The sequence below is a fragment of the Microtus ochrogaster genome, chromosome 21 (assembly GCF_000317375.1).
Source record: "Microtus ochrogaster isolate Prairie Vole_2 chromosome 21, MicOch1.0, whole genome shotgun sequence".
In the NCBI taxonomy this organism is placed as follows: Eukaryota; Metazoa; Chordata; class Mammalia; order Rodentia; family Cricetidae; genus Microtus; species Microtus ochrogaster.
In genome coordinates this window covers 36,348,718-36,373,428 of record NC_022022.1, presented here as the reverse complement: position 1 = coordinate 36,373,428, position 24,711 = coordinate 36,348,718, and the positions used below count along the sequence as shown (strand labels likewise).

At 38.8% G+C, this 24,711-nt stretch overlaps 1 protein-coding gene across 1 annotated transcript; it reads right to left on the bottom strand.

The window, feature by feature from the left end:
* Positions 1-1,750: 1,750 nt before the first annotated feature.
* LOC101983548 (guanylate-binding protein 1-like) lies at positions 1,751-22,972 on the bottom strand. The gene is made up of 13 exons (XM_005357436.1): positions 22,783-22,972; positions 22,177-22,304; positions 20,571-20,680; positions 18,827-19,023; positions 18,258-18,500; positions 15,996-16,276; positions 14,717-14,929; positions 9,136-9,238; positions 8,065-8,174; positions 7,882-7,971; positions 6,582-6,657; positions 3,549-3,580; positions 1,751-1,990 (listed from the first exon to the last, which is right to left on the bottom strand). Exons 1-13 carry the CDS (start codon positions 22,970-22,972, stop codon positions 1,751-1,753), a joined length of 2,013 nt encoding a protein of 670 aa, XP_005357493.1.
* Positions 22,973-24,711: the final 1,739 nt, after the last annotated feature.

Below are 24,711 nucleotides of genomic sequence, written 5' to 3'. Positions count from 1 at the left end.
TGTTTAGCCACGTGACTTGATGCCTTTCCTCAGTGAGGCATTCTCATCTTGCTTCCTCTGCATCTGGCTTGTGCCTCCATTTTGCCTTTCCTATTCCCAAAATTCTCCTAGTCTGGTTGCCCCATATATACTTCCTGCCTGGCTACTGGCCAACCAGCATTTTATTAAAGTAGTATGAGTGACAAATCTTTACAGTGTACAAGAGCAATACCCACAGCAGGTTAATTCATATTCTTTAGAACTACTATGACTACAACAGGCTGGACATGGGCTGTGGCACAGCAGAAGATAAACCTTGGGTGGTATTGTCAGGGCAGCCAGTCTCTAAGGGTGACAATTGGGTTTGCTTTGAGTTAGGAACCAGCAGACATGTAGTTTAACCAGGGGTGAGAAATGCACTGGGATTGTCCTTGTTTTGTGTTCACACCCTCCCTGCTGATGGACACAGTCAATGACGATGATCAGAGATGGAGTAGAAGTGATTCCTTCCCACTCCTACTGAGTGCTACCTGTGGCTGAACCATGAGTGGAAACAGGATTAGATGCAGGTTGACCTGTCACTGCCTCTTGAGGGACAAACTGAGGAAACACTGTGTTGATGTAAGAACACCTCAAGGGAATAAGAGATATGGTCTGTTCTGGAACTGAATATGAGTATTGATGACCCAGGAACACAAGTTCAGTTTGCCACACACACCTTGTTCCAGCTTGGCTAGTTTCTTGAAGATTCTATAGCAACAGAATAAATAAAGTCACAGGTCAAAGTACTTTTAAAATACATTGGCAACAACATAGGATAGGAAGATTATGCCTAAGTGAAGTAGTTTTCTTTGTGTAAAAGTCTGCTGGATACTATGGGCCTGTAGGCTGAAGATGGATACCCCAATGGTACAGATGAACTTTGTGTGACTGTCCAGGCAGCAAGTTGTCTCTGTCAACTCTAAAGTTTTGGAAGTTGTTTATAATGTGCTTTCTGTTTACTTAGGTAATATTATATCCTTCTGGAGTCTTTGATGGAGTTGAAGAATTTATATTTATAGCTCTCCTTAGTTATGATAAAAGATAAAGTAAATATAAGTATTATAACTGTAATTCTTATTTGATACCTGTTTTGGTACATGTAATTTTACTATGTGAAAGTCTTCCTTTTTGTTTAAACAGAAAAGGGGAAATGGTGTATGAGGTCCTGTTTTTTATATGTAATTTTACTATGTTAAAGTTCTAAACTTCTTTTTTATTTAGACAGAAAAGGGGAGATGATGTGGGAAGTCCCTCTGTATATGTGTTTCTTTTATCGGATAAAGAATAAAGAAGATATTTTGCCCTGTGATGGGGCATAATAGAGCTAGATGGGAAAACTAAACTGAATGCCTGGAGAATGTAGTCAGAGTCAGTGAGATACCATTTAGCTGCCACAGGAGACAAACATGCCAGAAACAAGTAAACAACAAGCCTTGTTTAAAATATAAAATAATTGAAATGGGTTAATTTAAGATATAAAAGCTAGCTAGAAATATGCTTAAGCTATTGGCCAAATAGTATTATAAATAACATAGTTTTTGTGTGGTTATTTTGAGTCTAGGTGTCTAGGAATGAACGAGCAGCCTCTGCCAACAAGGGAGGAGCATATAACTCATCAGAGAATCTCCACTAGTGGATAGATATTATCATTTCATATTCCTCCCCCCCTCTGATATTCCTTCCTCACATTTGCATTTAAAATTACAGCTATGTGTGTGAACAAAAAGTACTAAGCATAATTGTGTTTGTGGCACCAACTTCTTTCCTTCTCAACCAACTTGTTCATCAAGTAGGTATTTCCTGTGCAATAGAGGCCCACAATGGTCACCACCACCACTGGATCCTTGATAGCAGACAGATAACCCAGAGCCTCCTGATTGATCACAAGCTGCATCTCAGTGTTCTCAGTGAGACACATGGGTTTCAGCATGTGGATATCTGAGATCATGTCCAGCATGTTCTTTTGTCTCTAACAAGAAGATAATTGGACAACAATTTCTTGTCAATGAGAGGAATAAAGCAGTATGTGCTAAAATGTGTTCTTTGTACACTTTTAAATGTTCTGGGGCTCTTTATGGCTGTCCTATATGTTGGTCCACTACTTTCATTTAAAAACAACCAATTAAGGTCCACAGATAATCAGAAAAGTTTTATAGTGGGTTCAAAAGGCTAAAAATACAATTTCTTCATCTTTGTCTAAAGCTAGTATCTTACAGACCGTCAGTGGAGTAACTGACTAGGCTTTCGGCACTTCTACAACCCCCTTATTGAAGCTGCATACATATTGAAGCTCCGTTTCTTAAATCATATTTTGTTGATGTCCCTTTTCTGCTTTATGATGTGATCCAAGATCCCTCGCTAATCCTCACATCTCTTTTCCCTCCCCTCATCTTCAGTAGATCCTTGTTCTTTCTTTATTATTCATTACTTTAGTTGCTAGAAGAGTGTATCATATTTATCTTTTAGAGTATGCTTCAGTGATATTTTTAGTTGTTTCTTTAAAGATAGTTTGAAATTATATTGGTATACACTGGAAAAAAGTCACAAGACTGACATTCTGTAATCTTCATTGATCAAATCAAAGGATTAATAATGCTGGCATGACTTGCTCTGATAATACTCTTTTGAATGTGGTCTCTTGGTTAAGGGGCTAACTGCCGAGAACTGTTTACTCTTTTTGTAATTAAATTTACTAGTTGGATAGCAAATAAATATTTGGGGAAAATGTCTAAGATTTTAGTTATCAGGGCATTACAAGTTAAGAATGTATCAAGTTTCCCTGTCACTCCACTAAGAATGTGTAGCCTAAAGAAAAAAAATAACAAGTGCTTCCAAGGATATGGGAAAGAGAACCTGTATGCATTGCTGGTGGGAAGGCAAAGTGTGCAGCCATGGTAGAAAGCAGTATGGTAGATTCTCCAAAAACTTAGAGCTATCAGATGACCAGATGCCTCTACTGGATATGTATGTATGTATACATGCTATTTCTGAAGGAGTGTAAGGCAAAGATAATTGCATCCTCATTTTATTGCTGCTCTATGAGACCTATCTAGCTGTCCTTCAACAAATGAATGGAAAAATGAGAGCGCACTACACATATCCAGTGGAGTTTTATTCAGCCATAAGAAAGGATGACGTTATATCATTTGCAGGACTAATGAATGAAATTGGAGATCACCATGTTAAGCAAAATAAGCAAGGCTCAGCAAAAGAAAAAATGCGTATTTTTTCTCATATATGAAATCTAAATTTAAATATATAGTTAGATAATTTATTTATAAATATGTGTTCCGACACATATGAAGTGAGAAGAGGAAGAATGAGAAAGGAGGAATAGTTCCAAAGGGAAGAGAGAGATAGTGGTGGATGGAAACAGAGAAAAAGCATGACAGGAGAAAGAAAGAGTATAACACATTTTATTTTTAGATGCACAAGTGTGTCCATACACACACACACACACACACACACACACACACACACCATTCTATAAAAACCTAATAGGAACTATTTGGGGAGAGGAAAATTACCAGGGAATTAAGGCTAGGAGTCATGGTGTATACTGGGATAGACAAATATGGATGAGACACATTAAAACATACATTGGTTTAAATGTTCTAATGATGTTCACTACACTGTATGCTAATAAAAGTTGTTTTTTTTTTACATGTGTGAAAACAAAAGCAAGGAGAAAATTTTAAAATTTCCATTTGGAGAGACATTCCTAAAACTCAGAACATGTAAATTTATCATACTCCATGGGCTTTGGTCACTATTTTTAGCATCTGCTAATAATTCAAGCTTATAAATTAACCACTATAACATTTGTTTAAAATGACTGTCTACTCTTATCATCCTATATATTTGTTAATTGGAGGTCTATAGAAAGTAGCAGTATTGTTCCTACTTTCAATCACTCATTCATTCATTTGACTGCATCAGTATGGACTCCTAGGTATTTATTTTATTGTGTGTACCTTTGTATTTTGTGCCCATTCCCTTTTTATTGTTTGGCTTGTCCCCTGTGTTCACTGAGGTTTCTTGGGCTAGATCCTGTGTTTGACTGGCAGACTTCCATCACATTTCCAGAGCTGGGGTAATTTCCTCCACCACAGATTCTTCCAGAGACAGCCCATCTATTTTAGCTGTGTTGCCCTAGAGATAAGCATTCCTCCCAAACCTCTGGTTCTTGTCAGTGCACAGTGGTACTTATACCAAAAATACACACGGAGTACAGTCCTTGCTTCAAGGTGAAACACTGTCTCCTGAAACATGATAGGGTCTTTGAGCTCATGAAGTCACAGCAGCTGTGGCTGCTTATAGAAAACCTGCATAAAACCTGGCAGTGATGGCACTTGCCTTTAATTCCAGCTCTCTGGAGACAGAGGCAGGCAGATCTCTGAGTTGGAGGTCAGTCAGGGATACAGAGCAAGTTCCAGGACAATCAGGACTACAGAGAGAAATCTTGTCCCCCCAGAAATTAATAAATAAATAAATAAATAAATAAATAAATAAATAAAAGGGGAAAGAAAGAAAGAAAGAAAGAAAGGAAGGAAGAAAGAAAGGAAGGAAGAAAGAAAGACCTCCATAAAATCAAGCAGCTGAAATTCTACTATGGATGGGTGAGAGGCTCAGGGAGTCCCATGTGCAGTTTAGGAGCTGTTGGCATTGATGACTGCTAGGGGAGGGGAGATTGGTTTTCTTCCACGATGTGGTCCCTGGTAATTACCCAACCTCCAGTAAATGGCCTTATGCCTATGTCCAAATGACCCACAATAACTTGACTCAATGAAGATATGAATTTCTGAACAAATAGAGTAGGGGTCCGGGGTTCAGAAGATGGAAGGAAGAGTAGGGAATACATACAATCAAACACACTGCATATATTAAATTCTCAAAGAGTGAATACACACACACACACGTATTTTTATAATAATACACAATGATAACTTCCTATGTTATCAATAGGGAACTGTCTCTTTTTACAAACTTCAAGCAGCCTTACTTACTTTGCCAAAGGGCAGACATTGGCAATAAGAAGAGGGATTTTGCCTGAGTTTCATTAGACAACAAAGATGATCTACAATGTTCCCACGAATGCAGTATCAATCTTCAAAGACTCATACCCTCTCCGTGGACTCTCCTTACCAGAGCCTAATTAACTCTATACAGTACCTGGGCTCTAACAGTAAAACTACATCTGTCAACCAATCCTGCTTTCAAGTGACCTGTTCCATTCATGCCCGTCTAGGTTTCAGCCTCCCTTGGAAAGGTCTTTTTAGGGCAATGCAGCAATCTGGTAAAGCTTTTCCCTGCCCCATGTCTGTCTTACCTGAAGCAAAATCCTTCCGTGCTAAAGAAAGCCACCTGTGTGAAGTGTTGAACTCTGTCTGCTTTGCTTGTGAGTCTGGTTGCTGAGCCCTCTGTCCTCTCTCACAGTTGCTGTGACACGGCTGCCCTCTGCAATAGCCTAAGAAGTTCTGGGGTTTTTCACAGAGAACTTATGGTTTAGCTCAGTAAAAGAGCAGTGTTGAAAAGATGAAAGTGAAAGTAAAAAACACTGAACATGAAGAAATGACTCAACCACTTGACAGGAATGAGGAACATGTTAATAGGAAGGCTTCAGGAGGAGAGTTGTGGAAAGCTGGCTAATGGGAAGGCTTTAGGGAGTTTCTCAACTAAAGACTTACAAATGATACAGTAAACATAAGGGATTTTTTTGTTTGTTTCTAATCTTAGGGTCTGGTTTTCCTGTTTCTCTTGTAGCATGCATGGTTAGAGGGACCAGTTTTCCAGTCTATGCAGAACATTTGTTTATTTTCTATTGTTTTTGTAATTTCTTTTATATGTTTTAAATGAAACAATCTTTTTTCATTTTACATACCCATCCCAATTCCCACTCTCTCCCCTCCTCCCATTCCCTCCACTTATCCCCTAGTCCACCCTTCTCTGCTCATCCAGCAGCCATGCAGCTTTCCCACATTGAAAACTGCCCAGTGTCTACACATGAAACAAATATCAGGGCCCACACTTCCTCTGTCTATAAACACCATGAAATCCAAGGAGCATAGAAAAGTTGTGAATCTCCACTGTGTCCTATGGGTATGTTCATATTTTTCTCACATTTACAACGTGCCAGTCTCAGCTTAGGACAAAGCTAAATCCTATAACTGCTTATGAGCATGCAGCTAAAAATATCCAGAAACTAGTGTGTGTGTGATACAAAAGGGTATACCCAAAGAGAGCTGTCATACCACTGCACTATTAAAAAAATTCAATGACACAATTTAATATCTCTGCAGAGTCCATGCTTACAACTTCAAATATAAGATCCAATTAAAGATCACATTGAATCACTTCATAAGCAAACACTACTTTTATACTTAAACTTCACTTTGTTAATTTCCACACTCCTTCCAATAGAGCACCATGCTTTCAAGTATAGTTCAGTGTCAAGTTGCCTCAAAGTTGATCCATAGAAAATTACTTGATGAGTCAGACCTGGGAACAGAGGTTTAGTTGGTTTGAATTTTAGAATATGGTGCATTTTGAAGATGAATTACTGCTCTTGATTTTCTCAATCTCTTGATGAAGTTTTCTGCTTTCATTCTGAAATCCTTCAATGAGCTTTTCCTGTTCCTAAAATGGAGACAAAAAATGAACTCAGACAGCTCCCATGTTCCCCATGTGTCTTACAAACTCTCTTTTGGAAGCTAAACTTAACCCTGTGGGAAGTTTGAAAAATTTCCCACATTGTTTTTTTTAATTATTTATTTAAATTTCCCACATTGTTTCCTTCCTGAATGTCCATATTTTCTCCCCCTTTCTCCTATTTATGGTAATAAATTTCCTGTGCTTTCTCCAGCTTTATAAAAGTTGTCTACCAGATTCTAAAACACCTGTGCCCCACAACTCTAATGCCCAATTCTCGGATTCTTTGGCTCATATAAAGCACAATTTTCTATAAAATCAACACCAGCTTCCCTCTCCTTTCTTGCTTCATCTCTGATGGGTGTGCTGTGGACTCTCAAACACGTGTAACAAAGTGATAAAGACTGGCAAAAAAACAAGTGAAGGTCACTACCTGATTCAGAATTAGGGTAGGCATTCAATTAAGGAATTTAGTATGTCTCCAAAATGTTTAGCGTCCAAGGCAGGAGACAGAAATACACTGAAGCAACTGGGGTCTTGAGTGCTCACACATCTTTTTACTAACAGCCATGAAGCCTGGGAACAGATGTGGAGGCATGTCCAGAAAACAGGATATTCCTGTCAACGTGGGCATTTAAACATTTTCTTGATGATTTGAGACTGTTTCTAGAATGCTTCCAGAGATAAGGTCATGTGAGGTGTGGCAGAAACAAAATTTCTATGGTTCCCATTCAGTAGAAAAGATAGGAACTGAATATTATATAACATAGCTTTATACAAAAAATATTTTACATGTAGAATGTACAATGTCTCTGTCTTGCATATGTTAAAAAATATATTCCTTAACAGGTTAGTTGAAGATTTGGTCATAGAAATCCTACAGAACACATGAAAAGAATCTGCAATTCAAAACGACTGTTTAACAGAGATGCCCTGATAAAGGGTTTCATCCAGCAATAGGCAGCCTAAAGAGCCCAAGGCAGCCTGAGAAAAAGCAGCAAGGGGCCAAGACTGTACTAGAGAATATAAATAATTCACTCCACATTGGAAGATCTTGTGTTATTAGCATTCTGTATTGGGGTGGGGGTGGCACAGAGTCTTCATTCACAATCTGGCCAAGCCTTGGTCTTGTGAACCTAATGCCTCAGGCTCCTGATACGCAATGTTGATTGGACTGCAGAAACTGAAAATTAAAATGGTGCAGCCAGGTACCTTAAGTTTAAGGGAAACAATTCTATCTTGCTCAGCCATTAACTCTTTCCGCTCCTGTTCCATCTTCTCAGTCAGCTGCTTCTCACGCTTCTGGAACTCCTGTTCCATCTTCTCAGTCTGCTGCTTCCCATGCTCCTGGAACTCTTTCCGCTCCTGTTCCATCTTCTCAGTCAGCTGCTTCACACTCTCCTGGTAACTCTTTTCCTTCTCTTCCATCATCCGTGCGTGCCTCATTTGCATTTCTCTTAGTTCTCTATTTGTAGTCTCAAAAGCTTTAGCCTTTATACGTTCCACTGAGAAAAGAAAAAGCAAAGAACATGAAAAGTGAAATCTATTAGCTGCTATCACTTCAGGAAAAAAAAATCCTATAATTGACAAAAATTTCCTGTGGAATCTTTGCCCTATAAAATCAGTTAACAAGGAGGGAAATGGCCACATCCAGCAGTTTAAAAATAGCCACCACAAAGCTACGAGAGGCATTTCTCATTCTTTCTCCATAATGACAACCTCATATGTGAACAGTTAAAGAGTAAGAATATAAAAAGGTAGGTTCCAGAAATAGGAACCTAGCAACTTAAAGATTAACTATTGACCTTGCTTTACAACCCGCAGCTCTGTCTGCAAGGCTGAAGCGGCGCTCTGCAAACTGAAGGTCAGCTTTTCAATAACCCCCTGGCCACTCATGACCAGCAACTGATGTGAGCTGAGTTAACTTTTAAATGATGGGATGGATGTGTGTGACATTTGGTTTTGCCTTATCCTATATCCTTCCCTTCTAGTAAAAACTGGTAGGTTCAGAGAAGTGCAGAGCTTCAGTAAACACCATGAAAAAAGTGACAGAAAGAAACAATGGGCCAAATACAAATACCAGTTTAACTGAAATACCCTGTTAATGGAAGTGTGTGTGTGTGTGTGTGTGTGTGTGTGTGTGTGTGAGAGAGAGAGAGAGAGAGAGAGAGAGAGAGAGAGAGAGAGAAGACAAGAAAAAGAAAAAAGAAAGCAGTTTGTATCTGAGCTTGACCTTGAGATTGCAAAAATTCTTTTGTTCATGTCTAATGTTTGCTTCTTGGCTGTGGTCACAGCTATAGCTTTGTGTGCCTCCCATGGTGATTGTTTTTTCTTTTTTTGGAATAAAGTTTGCTTCTGGGTTAATAGACTTTGGTGGTCTGTCCTTCACCATTGGGACAATACTGGCCAATATTACAACACATGCCAATAAGTTCAAACATCTGGAGTCTCCTCAGCAGCTCTCACCTTCAATCTCCTTTTCCTTTTCTGTGAGTGACTGATCCATCATTAGAAGTGTATCACCAACATCCTCCTTGGACTTAAAGTACTTTTTCAGCATCTCTTCAGCCTAAATATCAAAAGAAATTACAATGAGTAAATAATAATGTGAGTTGAAGACAAATCATGTCATACATCTCTTGTTCAATTTAATGCTACCAGCTATAAACATAAGAAAAGTTCTTGTCAAATAGACCTTTCACTTCCTTGGTCATAGTTACCCCAAGATATTTTATGCTATTTGTGGCTTTCATGAAAGGTGATGCTTCACTGATTTCCCTCTCTGCTTCCTTTTCCTTAGTGTATAGGAAAGCAACTGATTTTTTGGAGTTGATCTTGTATCCTGCCACATTACCAAAGGTGTTTATCAGCTGTAGGAGTTCTTTGGTAGAGTTTTTGGGGTTGCTTATGTATACTATCATATCATCTGCTGATGGAGGAAGGTCATTGGTTAATTATACTAAAGAAAGTGCTTGGCCCTCATAGGTTAAAACATAGCTGGGAGGAGTAAACAGAACAGAATGCTGGGAGGAAGAGGAAGTGAGCTCAGAGGCCATGTAATTATTTCGGGGCATAAGCTAGCAGGCAGCTGGGGTGCTGGGGACGCAGCCCCGCCGCTCGTATTACAACAATCTGCAAATAACAAAAGCTTAACTTCTTCCTTTCCAATACAAGTCCCCTTGATCCCCTTATGTTGTCTTATTGCTATTGCTAGAACTTCACGCACTATATTGAAGAGGTATGGAGAGAGTGGACATCCTTGTCGTGTTCCTGATTTTAGTGGGATGGCTTTGAGCTTTTCTCCGTTTAATTTAATGTTAGCTGTCGGCTTTCTGTAAATATTTTATTATATTTAGGTATGACCCTTGTATCCCTAATCTCCCCAAGACCTTTATCATAAAGGGGTGTTGAATTTTGTCGAATGCTTTTTCAGCATCTAATGAAATGATCATATGGTTTTTTATTTCAGTTTATTTATATGGTGGATTACATTGATAGATTTATGTATGTTGAACCAGCCCTGTATCTCTGGGATGAAGCCTACTTGATCATAATGGATGATTTTTTCTAATGTGTTCTTGGATTCGGTTTGCCAGTATTTTATTGAGAATTTTTGCGTCGATATTCATGAGTGAGATAGGCCTGTAATTCTCTTTTTTGGTTGGGTCTTTGTGTGGTTTTGGTATCAGGGTAACTGTAGCTTCATAAAAGGAATTTGGCAATGACTCTTCTATTTCTATATTGTGAAATACATTAAGGAGTATAGGTATTAGCTCTTCTTGGAAGTTCTGGTAGAATTTTGCATTGAAATCATCTGGTCCTGTGCTTTTTTTGGATGAGTAATTTTTGATAACAATTTCTAATTCTTCACGACTAACAGGTCTATTTAGATCATTCACCTGGTCCTGGTTTAGCTTTGGTATATGGTACTTATCTAAAAAAAATGTCCATTTCTTTGCATTTTCCAGTTTTGTGGTATACAGGCTTTTGCAGTAAGATCTAATGATTCTCTGAATTTCCTCTGTGTCTGTCGTTATGTCCCCCTTTTCATTTCTGATCTTATTTATTTGCGTGTTCTCTCTCTGTCGTTTAATTAGTTTGGATAGGGGTTTGTTGATCTTTGATTTTCTCCAAGAACCAACTTTTTGTTTCATTGATTCTTTGGACTGTTTTCTGTGTTTCTATTTTGTTGATTTCTGTCCTCAGTTTGATTATTTCCAGTCTTCTACTCCTCCTGGGTGCATCTGCTTCTTTTTTTCTAGAGCTCTCAGGTGTGCTGTTAAGTCCTCAATGTATGCTTTCTCCATTTTCTTTAAGTGGGCACTTAGTGCTATGAGCTTTCCTTTTATCACTGCTTTCATTGTGTCCCATAGGTTTGAGTATGTTGTCTCTTTATTTTCATTATATTCAAGGAAGACTTTGATTTCTTTCTTAATTTCTTCCTTGATCCAGGTGTTGTTCAGTAGTTAACTATTCAGTTTCCATGAGTTTGTCAGCTTTCTGGGGGTAGCATTCTTGTTGCCTTCTAACTTTAATCCATGGTGATCTGATAAGACACAGGTGGGCACTGATATTTTTTTGTTTCTGTGGAGGTTTCCTTTGTTTCCAAGTATATGGTCAATTTTCGAGAAGGTTCCATGAGCTGCAGAGAATAAGGTATGTTCTTTCCTATTTCGGTGGAGTGTTCTATAGATGTCTGTGAAATCCATTTGCTTCATTACCTCCAATAATTCTCTTAATTCTCTATTAGGTTTCTGTCTGATTGACCTGTCCCTTGGAGAGAGAGGTGTGTTGAAGTCTCCTACTACGAGTGTGTGTGGTTTGATGTCTGCTTTGAGTTTTAGTAATATTTCTTTTACATAAGTGGGTGCTTTTATATTAGGGGTGTAGATGTTCAGGATTGAGACTTCATCCTGATGAATTGTTCCTGTTATGAGTATAAAGTGTCCATCTTGATCTCTTCTGATTGATTTTAGTTTGAAGTCAGTTTTGTTAGAAATTAGTATGGCCACACCTGCTATTTTCTTAGGACCATTTGCTTGAAAAACCTTTTCCTAACCCTTTACTCTGAGTAGATGCCTGTCTTTGTGTTTGAGATGTGTTTCTTGCAAACAGCAGAATGTTGGATCCTGTTTTTATATGTAATCTCTTAGCCTGTGCCTTTTTATAGGTGAATTGAGCCCATTAATATTAAGTGATATTAATGACCAGTGGTTGCTTACTCCAGTTATTCTTATTGTTTTTGGTAGTAGAGTTTGTGTGTCTCCCTTCTTTGAGTTGTGTTGGTGAAGGGTCGATAGATGCCTGAATTATTGTAGGCAGTGTTAGCAATGTTGTAATCCTTGGGTTGTGATTTTCCTTCTATTACTTTCTCTAGGGCTGGATTTGTGGCCACGTATTGTTTAAATTTGTTCTTATCCTGTAATGTCTTGTTTTCTCTATTGATAGTGAACGATAGCTTGGCTGGGTATAGTAATTTGGGTTTGCATCCATGGTCTCTTAGTTTCTGCAGTATCTCTATTCAGGATCCTCTGGCTTTCATGGTTTCCATAGAGAAGTCAGGTGTAAGTCTGATTGGTTTACCTTTATAAGTTACTTGCCCTTTTTCCTTTGCAGCTCTTAATATCCTTTCTTTAATCTGTATATTTTGTGTTTTGATTATTATATAGCGAGGGGATTTTTTTTTGATCAATTCTGTTTGGTGTTCTGTATGCTTCTTGAATATTCAAAGGAATATCTTTCTTTATGTTGGGAAAGTTTTCTTCCATAATTTTGTTAAAAATATTTTCTGGGCCTTTGAGCTGTGACTCTTCTCCTTCTTCTATCCCTATTATTCTTAGGTTTGGTCTTTTTTTATTGTGTCCCATATTTCCTGAATGTTTTGTGATGAGAATTTGTTGGCTTTACTGTTTTCTTTGATCAGTGCGTTAATTTTCTCTATGGTGTCTTCAGAATCTGAGATTCTTTCTTTTATCTCTTGTATTCTATTGATTATGCTTGTTTCTGTAGTCTCTGCTCATTGACCTAGATTTTACATATCCAGCTGGTCCTCAGTTTGTGTTTTCTTCCTTGCTTCCATTTCAGTTTTCAATTCTTGCACTGTTTCCATTACCTGTTTGATCGTTTTTTCTTGGTTTCCCAGGGTATCATTTACGTATTTACTGATTTCTTCAAACTTTTTGTTATACCTCTCATCCATTTCTATAAGGGCATTTTTTACATGTTGTTTAAGGGACTCTATTGCTTTCTTAAAGTCAATTCTTCCCTCTTCTTCTGTATTAGGGTGTTCAAGTCCTTCTGTTGAAAGATCATTGGGTTCTGGTGTTTTCATGTTGTTTTTCAGATTCTTGGGTGAATTTTTGCCTTGGCGTCTGCCCACCTCCCCCTATCGATGCTATCTAATGGGTCTTTTAAAACAGGATCAGTTTTCCCTGCTGGGCAGGGGCCCCACTCACAAAATGCCCTCGCTCCATTTCCTGGGTTCCCGCTGCGGGCCAAGATCCCTCTCACCACTCAGAAGGGTCTTCAGGACCAGGACCAGGCTCCTCATTCGCCAGGAACCTCGCCAACAAAAGGCATACCACTCTGCAGGCCATCCACCAAAACAGCCCTCTGCCCGGAGCTCCCGACTCAGCACCCAAACAGGCTAAACTGGGTGATCCCGTGGCCCTGCAGTAGGGAGGGGGAGTGAAGGATGCCCCTGGGTGCAAGCTGGGATGGGTCAGGGAGAGAGAGGTCGCAGCAGAGAGGAGCAGCCCCAGCAGAGTGTACCAGCCCTCGCAGACTAACTGGAGGGGGGGTCAAGGAATGCCCCCACTCCATTTCCTGTGTTCCGCTGCAGGCCAAGAACACTCTCCCCACTCAGGAGGGTCTTCAGGGACAGGACCAGGCTCCCCATTTGCCCGTGGACCTCACCAATAAAAGGCCTACCACTCTGGAGGCCTGGCCCCAATAAAACCTACTTGATTTAATTGTAGTGTGGCAATCTGCTCTCATTGTGGGCTTCACTGTTTCATGCTTGGACTATCCTGCAGCAGCTGTGTCTGCGGCCGGTGTCTCCGCTGTGTCTGCGTGCCGGTGTCTCCTGCCTTATAAAAACTTGCTGGAATTTTGCTCAGTGTGCTCAGTCTCCCCGGAGGATTGAGTCACCTGATAGCACTATCAAAATAAACCTCTTGCTGTTACATTTGCTGGCCTGGATTATTGAGTCTGGGGACTTCCCTCATGGCCTTAGAAATTCTTGGGTTTTTCAACTACAGTTCTTGAACACAGCAAAGGATAAAGCCTTGAACACAGAACATGATCAAGTCATTAGAGTGGCTGGGTTCCTTCTATCTCATTTCTTGTATACAAAGGGAAGAAATATTTAGCACCTTAAAATCCATTATGTTTAAAAATAATATGCAGCTAAATCTAACCTTGTCTGCTATTGTCTCAGTAGGGCAGTTTAGAGCCGTTAAAGGCAAAACTATGTAATGAGGATTTCACTCAGATTGTAGTACTTTTTGATTAAGTGATCTTGTATGAAGTCTTAAATTCACATAGTCATGGTTTTCTTTTCTCTTTATGATAATAATAATAAATACTTAGTAAAATTGGTGTCAGAACTCGGTGAATTAATTTCTAGAAAACAGTAGGACAATCTATGTTTCAACTGCTATTACTACCATTATTACTGCCCTGTGAGCTAGCATTACCTGGTGGTTGTGAAGGTGAACTCACGGGCTTCTTTTGGTTTGGTTTGTTTTTTCCATAAATTACAGTGACCCTAGCACCATGAGAAGTACTTAAAACATGAGGATAAATAAATTACTGGTGGATGCTTAGAATAATAACAAAGGGAATGAATGAATGAATTCCACAAACAAAATTGACAGGCCCAATTGCACTCTCAAGGAAGGAGGTGCTGTCTGTATTATGATTGGTTCTCTGTGGATAGATGTAAGACAAGGGCACTCTCCACCAACACCATTGCATCCTCCTTGTTCTCACTAGCATTTGTGGGAGATTCCAAGCCTCCCCAAATGGTAACACTAACTCAGTTTACCTGAAGCCCCTTTCCAGGAGTCTCGTCATACTTTTTCTCCAACTCTTGTTTCCTTTGAAGAAAGAGGGAGTAACCTCCTGGTTTATGAAAAGTCCCCTGTTTCACTTCTTCTTCAAGAGGTCCAAAGATATCCCGCAGCAAATCTGAACAACGAGCTGATGACACATCCATGTTCTTATTAATAAAGGACTCTCGCTTGGCATCCAGCAGGGCCTGGGTAAGAACAAAATCACACAGATGGTGGAGAGGAGGAAGATATCACAACAGAGAATGTCTAAATGGGGCCATTCTTTTCACCTCACTGTAAGATCACATGGTGTCTCTGCAGAAACTGGTCCTTCAGTTTGTGATTTCCTGAAGGCATCTCCTTGTTCCCCTCCTGCTACCCACCTTCCTGATTTAGGATTTAACTATCAAAGCACAGACACCACTTCATGGAAACCTCTGTCTCTTTTCAAGTCTCTGATTTTAGGGCTAGTTCAGATCAGGCTCCTGTGGCAATTCCTGAATTCATCACTCTATTTTTGGCGGGAGGTCTTAATAATGTTCATGGTCTAATGATCCCTTGTCTCTGTTATTTTGTCTTTTATTTCCCGAAGCTGAGTACTGAACCTAGGGCCTTATACTTGCCAGGCAAGAGCTCTACTACTGAACTAAATCCTTAATCCTGATCCCTTCTTTCTGAAACAGGATGAGCAACCCCACTTTCAGAGGTCTCTAGTTCAATTGTGAGTAAAACAGAGTACTAAGGCCAGAGGCTTTGCTAAAGTACTCAGCAAAAGAAAAAAATACTTTTTGATATTCTAACATTTTATTTGGTTTTTGTCACTGCAATGCTAAAGAAAGATGAACATGATAATGATGGGCATCTCAACATTTAGGAAGCATAATGGGATAGAATATCTACATATATTGCTTCCTGAAAGTAATTTAGAACTAAAGATGCCCATTTCTTACAGACACTGACTGTCTAGCTTCATTACAATTCTTTACCTCAACTATCCTTACTATCAGTAAAGTTTGGGCTTACTCCTGAGGAAGAGATTATAACTGCCTAGACATCCATGTATTTTTATAATAAACAGAATGAAATTTTGAGGGGAATGGGGTTAACAATAATGCTATCTCTTATATCAAAGTCCAGCAGAAGCTAGTCTTTCAATAATCATTGCAAATCTGTTCACATTACTGGGTGTCAGTGTATTGGAGACTAAAGACAATACTCATCCCAGAAAAGGCCCATGTTTTTCTTTCTTTTGATTTTGGGTACGACACATACCCCTAATTCCTTCTGAAACTTTTGGTCTACATCCTTGAAAGAATACTTCATGAAGATTTCAATGGCCTCTCTCTCAATAGGCCTGTTTAGGTCCAGCAGCTCCTGGAGGGTTTCCGTGGGTAGCTGGACCTTCAGGTTCATTTGTTCTTCATAGTGCTCAATGGCCTTTTGCACTGCAGCTGAGTTCTCTATCTGGGCCAAAGTCAAAACAGCATCCTCCATGCAGGGTAGTCCTCCACTTTGGATGGCATTGACATAGGTTAGCACCAGGCTCTGTAGACCTATATAAAGGAGTTTTAAAATGACTCTTAATTGCAGGACAGAGTACATAGTTTTTGTTTTTGTTTTTTAGAATTTTCTGATAAAGAACATTCATGGAATAACATATTAACCTCTAGATCCGGAGAATATCGAAGCCCATTTTTATTGTTGGTACATTTATTCCAGGGATAGACTCATTATATCATTCTTCTTTTCTATTCCCTTCTCTCTTATTAAATGTCCAAACAGAAAACTTCCCTCCACCTCTTCTATTGTTGCTGTGTGGTGTTTTTGTTGCTATTTTTCTTCCTTTCTTCCTTCATCTCTTTCTCCCTCCTTCCCTCACTCCCTCCTTCCCTTCCTTCCTTCCTCTCCTCCTTTTCAGTGGCACATGCTACTACTCCTGTTTCTACACAATGTAAATGGATCAGTCTAGATTTTTTCACAATAGCTATACAATAACCAAGACATCATGTTCCCCCCACATCTTGTTGTTTGTAGGTCTGAAAGCACCTGTTCTCAGACAAATTAGAATAGTTTTAGTTCCTTCATGCCAAAAGTTCTCTATGAGTCCACCATGCACTTTTTTCCTTTTATAGGTGGAATGAGTCATGAATTTTCTTCTTATTCTTAAACTACCATTTACATGTTGGATGTGTGTATGTGTTCATTTATTTTGTTGTTTTTTATTGAAATAGTATGAAGATTCTCAGACTTCCCTTAACTTTGATACATAGCTAATGATGAACTTGCATTTTTGTTTTTAATCTTTCTGCCTCTACCCTTGCAAAAATAAGATTACAGGTTATCACAGCCATTCTAGTCCATGTGGAACTTAAATTAAACCAAGAATGTTGTGAATTTAAGTAGTAAACCATTCTACTATCTGACATCCATTCTTCATCAGGAAACTGCATGATTGCATGCTGTTCTTAATTATAAATATCAGGAAAACATCCACACTGAGTTACTAAAAAAAAAACAACTTCATGCACTCCAAAAAACCATTTTTTCCTCTTAATATTTCTAACTCAAGAAAGTATACAGCATGAAAGAAGTGGTAAGCTTCAATCTCAGGTGCTATATTTATAGGTCCTTATTAGTCCAACAACACTGTCATATTTCATTATAATCAAAATCTTTTGGATTTGATATCAAAATATATTAGCTGATATCTCACTTTGACCATTTCTACTTCCAGAATTTTAGCCTAATCCAGTGACCATTTAATTCTACTCCATTAAGCAAAGAGTTTATCTTCTTAATCTCTCCCTTTTAGAACTGCAAAGCATCACACACAAAATACTTCAGAGTTCTATGTATAATTAAAGACCTTCCCATAACACTTGGAACCTACAATAGATACCTTAAGTCAGGTTTTTTTTTTTTTTTTTTTTTTTTTTGGTTTTTTGAGACAGGGTTTCTCTGTGGCTTTGGAGCCTGTCCTGGAACTAGCTCTGTAGACCAGGCTGGTCTCGAACTCACAGAGATCCGCCTGCCTCTGCTTCCCGAGTGCTGGGATTAAAGGCGTGCGCCACCATCGCCCGGCAGGTTTTTTTTTTTTTAATCTATCATGACATCAGCACTCCGTCATGGCTATGATCCCACACTTCTCCAATGAGAGACACTCTGAAGCATCCTCTTCTTTCAGTCATGTAACTCTGACTTTCCTGAAGCTTAAAGTTGTGTCCTGCCTTGGCCTTCCTCTATTGTATGAGTTCCATATGCTGCCTTTTTGTGACTTCCAGCTAACATGTTCATTAATAGGGAATCATAAGCAAAGAAAAATTATTCCTAGGGATTCCTTAGATTCTAGTGACCCCTCCATTGCTATTACAGGTGTGAGACTGCGAGAAATATACTAAGTTCCCAAGTAAATCCCATCATGTGATACAGGCACTATATTTTCAACAGCATCAGCAAATGGTGTTTGCTCTAGTCAGAAGCGGCTCCCTCAGTATTCTGCAATGAGCAGAAGAGGAAGTAGAGGGAATAACTTACGTGGCCCATTGACTTTGATGCCACCAGACAGGGTCTTGACATCAGAAGAGCTGAAGATGTATGAAGTGAATTCTTCAACTTGTTCTACAAATTCTGCACTCAACTCTGTCTCTGGAATTGTCTCTAGTTTAGAAAGTTGCTTTCTCCCAGCAGGCCTGTCGAAGACGAAGCACTTCCTCTTTGGAAAGAACTTCCTGATGCATAGTCGAGGCTTATTAAAGCTTTCAGTTTTCTCATTCGTCACTTAAGGATGAATAAATTAGATAAACTGAATTTAAATAAATTATTGAAAATACATGAGCATTTCAATATTATAACTTTCCCAATGCAAGGGGTATACGACAATGTGGAATGAGCAATACAAAATTTAAAGGAATGGGAAAGAAAACACCCTTTCTCTACTAAGCTGTGGGAGGTAAGTACAAATTAAGTCAAGCAATTTTTTTTCATTTTCCATAATAGCAGTCAGGATAGCACAATTTTAGGATCAAGTACTTTACCAAGAATGCATAAGTGACCTTTATACTATTGTTATCATTATATCTCAAACATCCATTGAGCCCATTCACCTTTACTCAGAGTCAGTGACTTCTCCAGGTACTCATCAGGAGTGATAGACTTTCCATTAGCTTCCAGTTCCAGAGAGAAATCCCTCAGAGTCCACACAAAGTTTGGAAAGAAGCCCACAAAGTTGGCTGAGTCATCTATGTCACTTTGTTCAGGTGATGACTTTGATTTGATTAGATCAGTCAGCTCTGTCACATAGCTGGATGCTAAGTTAAGAAAACTACAGGGAAAATGCCATTTGTATGATGTAGATTCCACCACTACCCCTCAAAACTAACTTATTACCTTATTACCTGTTTGCTTATTAATTTTCAAAATTCACTCAGTCATAGACATCTAAATGTCTTCTATGGAACAAGCTCTTTTCTGGTGACAAAATTTTAAAATAAATGAGCAAAGCCCAATATACAGTGTTTATGTCTACCTGGAAGAGACAAACAATAGGTAAGTGAATAAAAGAAAAGAAACCATCAGATATTGCTAAGAATTATGATACAGAAAAGTGTATCCAAGAAACTAGTCCAAAAAGTAGTGATTCAATGCAAGCATCTGTGTGGTACACTTGAACATGGAGTTCTTCAAAGGACTACTATGCTCTCTAAGGTCCTAGGTTCTTAACATCAAAAATTGAGCTCAATAAACTCCTTTATCGGAAGAGTGATTATGTCATTTGATATCTCAGCAGATGCTATGAACTGAACTCTTCTTCTTTCTGCATTATTTAGATCTAGTGTTTCTACATTTTCTGGTATTCTACCTACCACACCATTAAAATGTTCTGCTTGCATTTCCAATCCATAAGAATCCAAATGAATCAACATATATAATCATGGAGAGTATATTGGAAGAATATTACAATCAGAGGTCACATCACTTCTAATTCTATTACCCAGGAAATATGATTACATAGTGAGTATAACTCATGTTTGGCAGTATGGTGGGGCAGAAGGCCTAAAAGGTGTACATGTGGGGCATTCAAATTAAACAGACCCAAGTCTTCAGTGTGATTTGCATTAAATGGAAGGCACTGGTAGACTTTATGTAGAGAAGATATGATACAGAATCATTTCTGAAGATCACACTGGCTGGAAATGTACCTGATAATCAAAAGTATAAGCATGGATTAACTTAGCAGTTGACATGTCCAAGACAAGAGATGAGAAAAGACTCGAGTGTTTTGTGGAAGATATGAGGAAAATATGTCAGTCTAGAGAAACAGGTTTGCTAATGGATCTGAAAACATTTGTGGAATAATGATGTCTAGTGTACTAGAAAATTCTTGTGTCAAGTGATTCTTATGTTTTAAATCTCAGGAGTTTTGCAACTGTTGGGAAATTTTAATGTTACAAGAAAAATGGAGGAAGAAGAGATTTTGTAAATTTTGACATTTAATTGTCTCTTAGATATCTACATGAAGGCAACTACATGCAAAAGTTTTAATGTTGGCATAAATATAAACCTGACGTCAGGAATGGGGATTTGCAGGGACATAAATTTTAACTGATGTTGAGATTTAGACACACATGAGCTATTAATCCAGATATGGATTTTCTGAGCAGTGTGTGTCTGTGTTTAAGGTCATATGGGCTAGGAAAGCTTGAAATTGTGGTGGAGACCAAGACAAACCCAGATGAGAAGGAGAAAAGGATTGTCTAAATCCCCTAGTACTTCCTGCTTGTCTACCTCATAACTAAGAAACTGCTCTTCCTAGGTTTAGTACTGTTCTAGACCACACCCAAAGGATACTGCAGTTGGTCCATGGCCTGCTGGTTGATGGTTCCTATGCTGTTGTAGATGAAGGTGCTGCTGAGGAGGACCGCCAAGGCAAAGATCCAGCAGTCATTCTGGTTGTCTCCCTACAGGCCATTGGGTGAAGAAGAGTAACTAAGAGACCGTCCGTCAACTCAAGTAGCCAAAGATGAGCCTTTGTCTATCTCCCATTAGTTATGGTATTAAAAGTAAGTCATTAATTCAACATAATAATTTATTCCTGTAAAATGATTTTATGAATGTTCAATTCATGCTCTATAATTTAAATAAAATGATGCATATGTATATGAGACCATGAAAAACATTCACACTTAAAAATCATAATGGTGATCAGTTACTAAAATCTAAACTGCATGCTGGGTTTCACTCACAGAACACATTATGGTAAGGGACTGTCTTACTGAGGGTTTCTATTGCTGTAAAGAGACACCACGATGACAACTCTTATAAACTCTTTATTGGATTGCTTAGACTTTGGAGGTTCAGTCTATTATCATCCGATGGGACATGGCAGTGTTCATGCAGACATGTGTTAGAGAGGTAGTTGAGAGTTCTACATCTTACACTGGCAACAGGAATTGGTCTCTGACACTGGACATGGCTTAAGCATATATGAGACTTCGAAGCCACACTGACACATTTCCTCCTAATTGATTAGGTCACACCTAATCAAAAAGCCACACCTCCTAACAGTGCCACCCCTTGTGGTTGGGGGTGTATTTTCTTTCAAACAACCACAGGGCCATTTTAGCAAGAAAGAATGTAAGGTCCTTTAAGAGAGTTTGTGTATCTCACACTGGGAAGAGGAGTGATGTGATCATCCAGGAAAAACATTTTTTTTTTCAAATTGTGGTGTTTGCAAGGAAATGACCTCCATGGGCTCATATGTTTAAATGCTTGATCGACATGGAGAGAGTGGGAAAGTTTGAAAGAATCAGAAGGATTAGGAGATGAGGCTTTGTTGTGTCATTCGGTGTGGAATTTAAGGTTTCAAAAGCCCATGACAAGACTATTTTTTCTGTTTCTCTCTCCCTGTGTCTCCCTGTTTGCTTCTCTCTGTTTTTGTCTCTTTCTCTCCCTGCTGCCTATGGATCAAGATGTAGCTCTCAGCTATCTCAGCTAATGTTGCAGCTCCATGACTGCCATTTCTGCTGCCTTGTTCTCTGCCATGGTGATAATGAACTAAGCCTCAGAAACTGTAAGCAAGCCCATAGTTAAAAAAAAATAGTAACCCTGTTCATGGAGTCTGTTCACAGAAATAGAGCAATGCCTAAATCTTGTTTTTCTTTCACTATAATGCTGTATAGGAATTACAATTCTTAGCTTTTCCACAGGCTCATCATTAAGAATCAGGCATGTTCAGAAAATTTATAATGTAGTTTTGAGACACCATTATTATTATAAAAATTGACTGGATACTAACCAGTAGACTTTAGTGTCTACTATTAGATCCTAGGTCAGGTGAGTTGAAGAATGATATTCAAATTAGATTCACCAGGAACATGAATGAAAGATTGGGAGTGAAGAATACAAGGTGAGCTAACGACACAACATGAGTAGAATCTGAAAGCTTATGTTGTACCTTCTCTATGTCTCCCAGGCCCTCAGTATCGAGCAGAACTAGAGTATGTCCTGGTTGCTGGGGATGAGGCACACACCACATCCAAATTCCCTTGGTGTGAGACTGCATTGTGGAGCCCAGAGAGAAGCCTGTAGAGTGGGGATAAAATGGGGGATAAACAGCACATGTTTCATGAACTCTCATTGGAATTAGCATATTTACCACTACAGGAGACCAACCAGATACAAGTATTGCTTTTAAATACAAGCCTAGAGAAAAAGAGGACAGAACATCTAACACTGTCTGCCATTCATTCCTACCTTAGACATCAGTAGACACTTGCTTTTCCTAGATAAACACTCTAATAAATAGTTTATAATTCATGATAAAGTAAGTTTGTTTTCTCTATGAATGTATAATTTCTTCTATTAAAACACACTTATAACTTTAAATGAGGAACTAATGGGAATGTGAGAGGAACCAGTGAGAAGACTAGCTCAGAAAAGAGCAAGCCCACTGACGGACACAAACCATCCCACATCACCCAGGTCTCTGACTCTTTCTCCTCCCCTCTGCTTGCTGAATGCTGACAGTGGGAGTGGGAGGGAGCGAGAGGATGTCACTCACCTTCCTGCTTTCCAGCCAGTTTGTTCATCAGGTAGGATTTTCCTGTACGGTAAAGGCCAACGATAGCTACCACCACTACAGGCTGCTTGATAGCAGACAGGATGTCCAGTGCTTCCTGGTTGGCTGCCAACTGCTGATCAGAGTTCTCGATGAGGCACACTGGGCCTGGCATGTTGATTTCTGAGGCCATTTACACAGCACTCTTATGTTTGCAAGAAATGATAAAACAGGAAAAAGTTCTGTGTCAGTTAGAAGAACTTAACTCAATGATATGGACCGAAGGTAGCAATAGTGGCATGCATATCTATACTGGGAACCTCCCCAACTACCTGAGGCTAATGAGGCCGTGGATCTTGGAGGAGACCCAACTACTGGCACTTTAATAAACCAGCATCATTCTTATCTTCATTTTAAATATTTATCTTTATACAACAGAGAAACGTAGCTTTCATCCCTTATCCAAGAAACTTTACTTTGCAATACAATGAATCAAAGCCCAAAGAACAACTGATTTTCTGGTACCCAGCCCTATCTGATACATCTACAATATAACTCCTGTACCTCAAGCTCAGGGAACATCTAGGAAAGGGGAAAATAAGGTGAATAGTTTAAGAATCAGAAAACCAGGCAGTCTGGTGTGACATTGAGGCTCCAAGAAATGAATCGCCTGCCTAAACAAGGTGGGAAGAGTACAACAATAAGTAACATTGAAGGGAAATCTCATGGGGCCTGAACCCTAAACAAAGCATTATAGTCAACTATGGCGTGCTGAGATTGGGGTAAATGGTCTTCCTCATGGAAGAACTGCTCAGGTGCTTATCCAAAACCAAGTGGTCAGTCCTGAAATCATATACATCCAAGCAACATTATAAAAACTAAGCAGACTGTGTTTGTAGATTTAGGAATGTGTGTATGTTTGTGTGTGTGTGTGGTAAGCTTTGGAGTTGAGAGAGAGCAAGGATGATTTATTAGAGAGATTGTTGGAGAGAGGGGGAAGTGAAATGATATAATTATAGCTTAATTTCATCAAAAATAATTAAACATAACATGAACCAAAATGTTCTATACTTGGAACTTGTTCTTGCATATTTTTAAATGTCCTAGAGACATTTATGGCTATCCTAAAGATTAGCTGCTTCCATTTAAAACTACTATGATTTTGACGTCCATAGATATCCAGGAATGCTGAACTCTTCTAGAGTTCCCATATAAGACTTTCCAAATCTAATGTTTTCTGTATTCACAGTAAAATGGTAAAAACCAGAATTGAAACATTTTTATAACACCTCAATGGACTTGCATACCATGGACTCCCACTTTTTCAAAATCATCTCCCTGTTAATATCCTGCTCTTGCTGCATGATTGAACCCGGGATCCCTTGTCCATCACCAGATGTCTACTAGCTCCCCCTCCTCTTCACAAGGCTTTTATTTTAGAAGGGTGTAATCCAGTCATCTTAGAGAATATCCCCACTTTTTTCTGATGTTTGCCCAATTTTGGTTTGGGATGTATTTATTAATCTTACTTATTGGGCAAATGGGTCACAGAATTGGTACTCTGCTTCCTGATTAGTGTTTCTATTGCTGTGGTGAAATGTTGGCAGAGGACAGCTTGTTCATTCCAGGCCAAAACTACTATGCCCTAATTCCCAAATACTGTTTATAAATGTTTGTTTACATATAAAGTGAGATATACTATAGAGATGAATACTTCTTATTGGTTTGGATCTTGATCTGTTGATACAAATTTAAGGTTTATTTTGTTATATGTATATTTCTTCTCTTTATTAAGGTATTGTATTTGTGCAGCTCATTTAAAAATTTAATGTATATAATACCTATACTTCTTAATGTATTTCACAATATAGAAACAGAAGAATCATTGCCAAATTCCTTTTATGAAGCTACAGTTACCCTGATACCAAAACC

Excerpts from the sequence above, each read along its gene's own strand:
- LOC101983548 (XM_005357436.1), bottom strand. The coding sequence starts at position 22,972 with ATGGCCTCAGAAATCAACATGCCAGGCCCAGTGTGCCTCATCGAGAAC. Across the intron at positions 19,024-20,570 it reads CAGGCCATGGACCAACTGCA|CTATGTGACAGAGCTGACTG; the intron begins GTATCCTTTGGG and ends CTTAGCATCCAG. Across the intron at positions 14,930-15,995 it reads AGTTTCAGAAGGAATTAGGG|GCCCTGCTGGATGCCAAGCG; the intron begins GTATGTGTCGTA and ends GTTCTTACCCAG.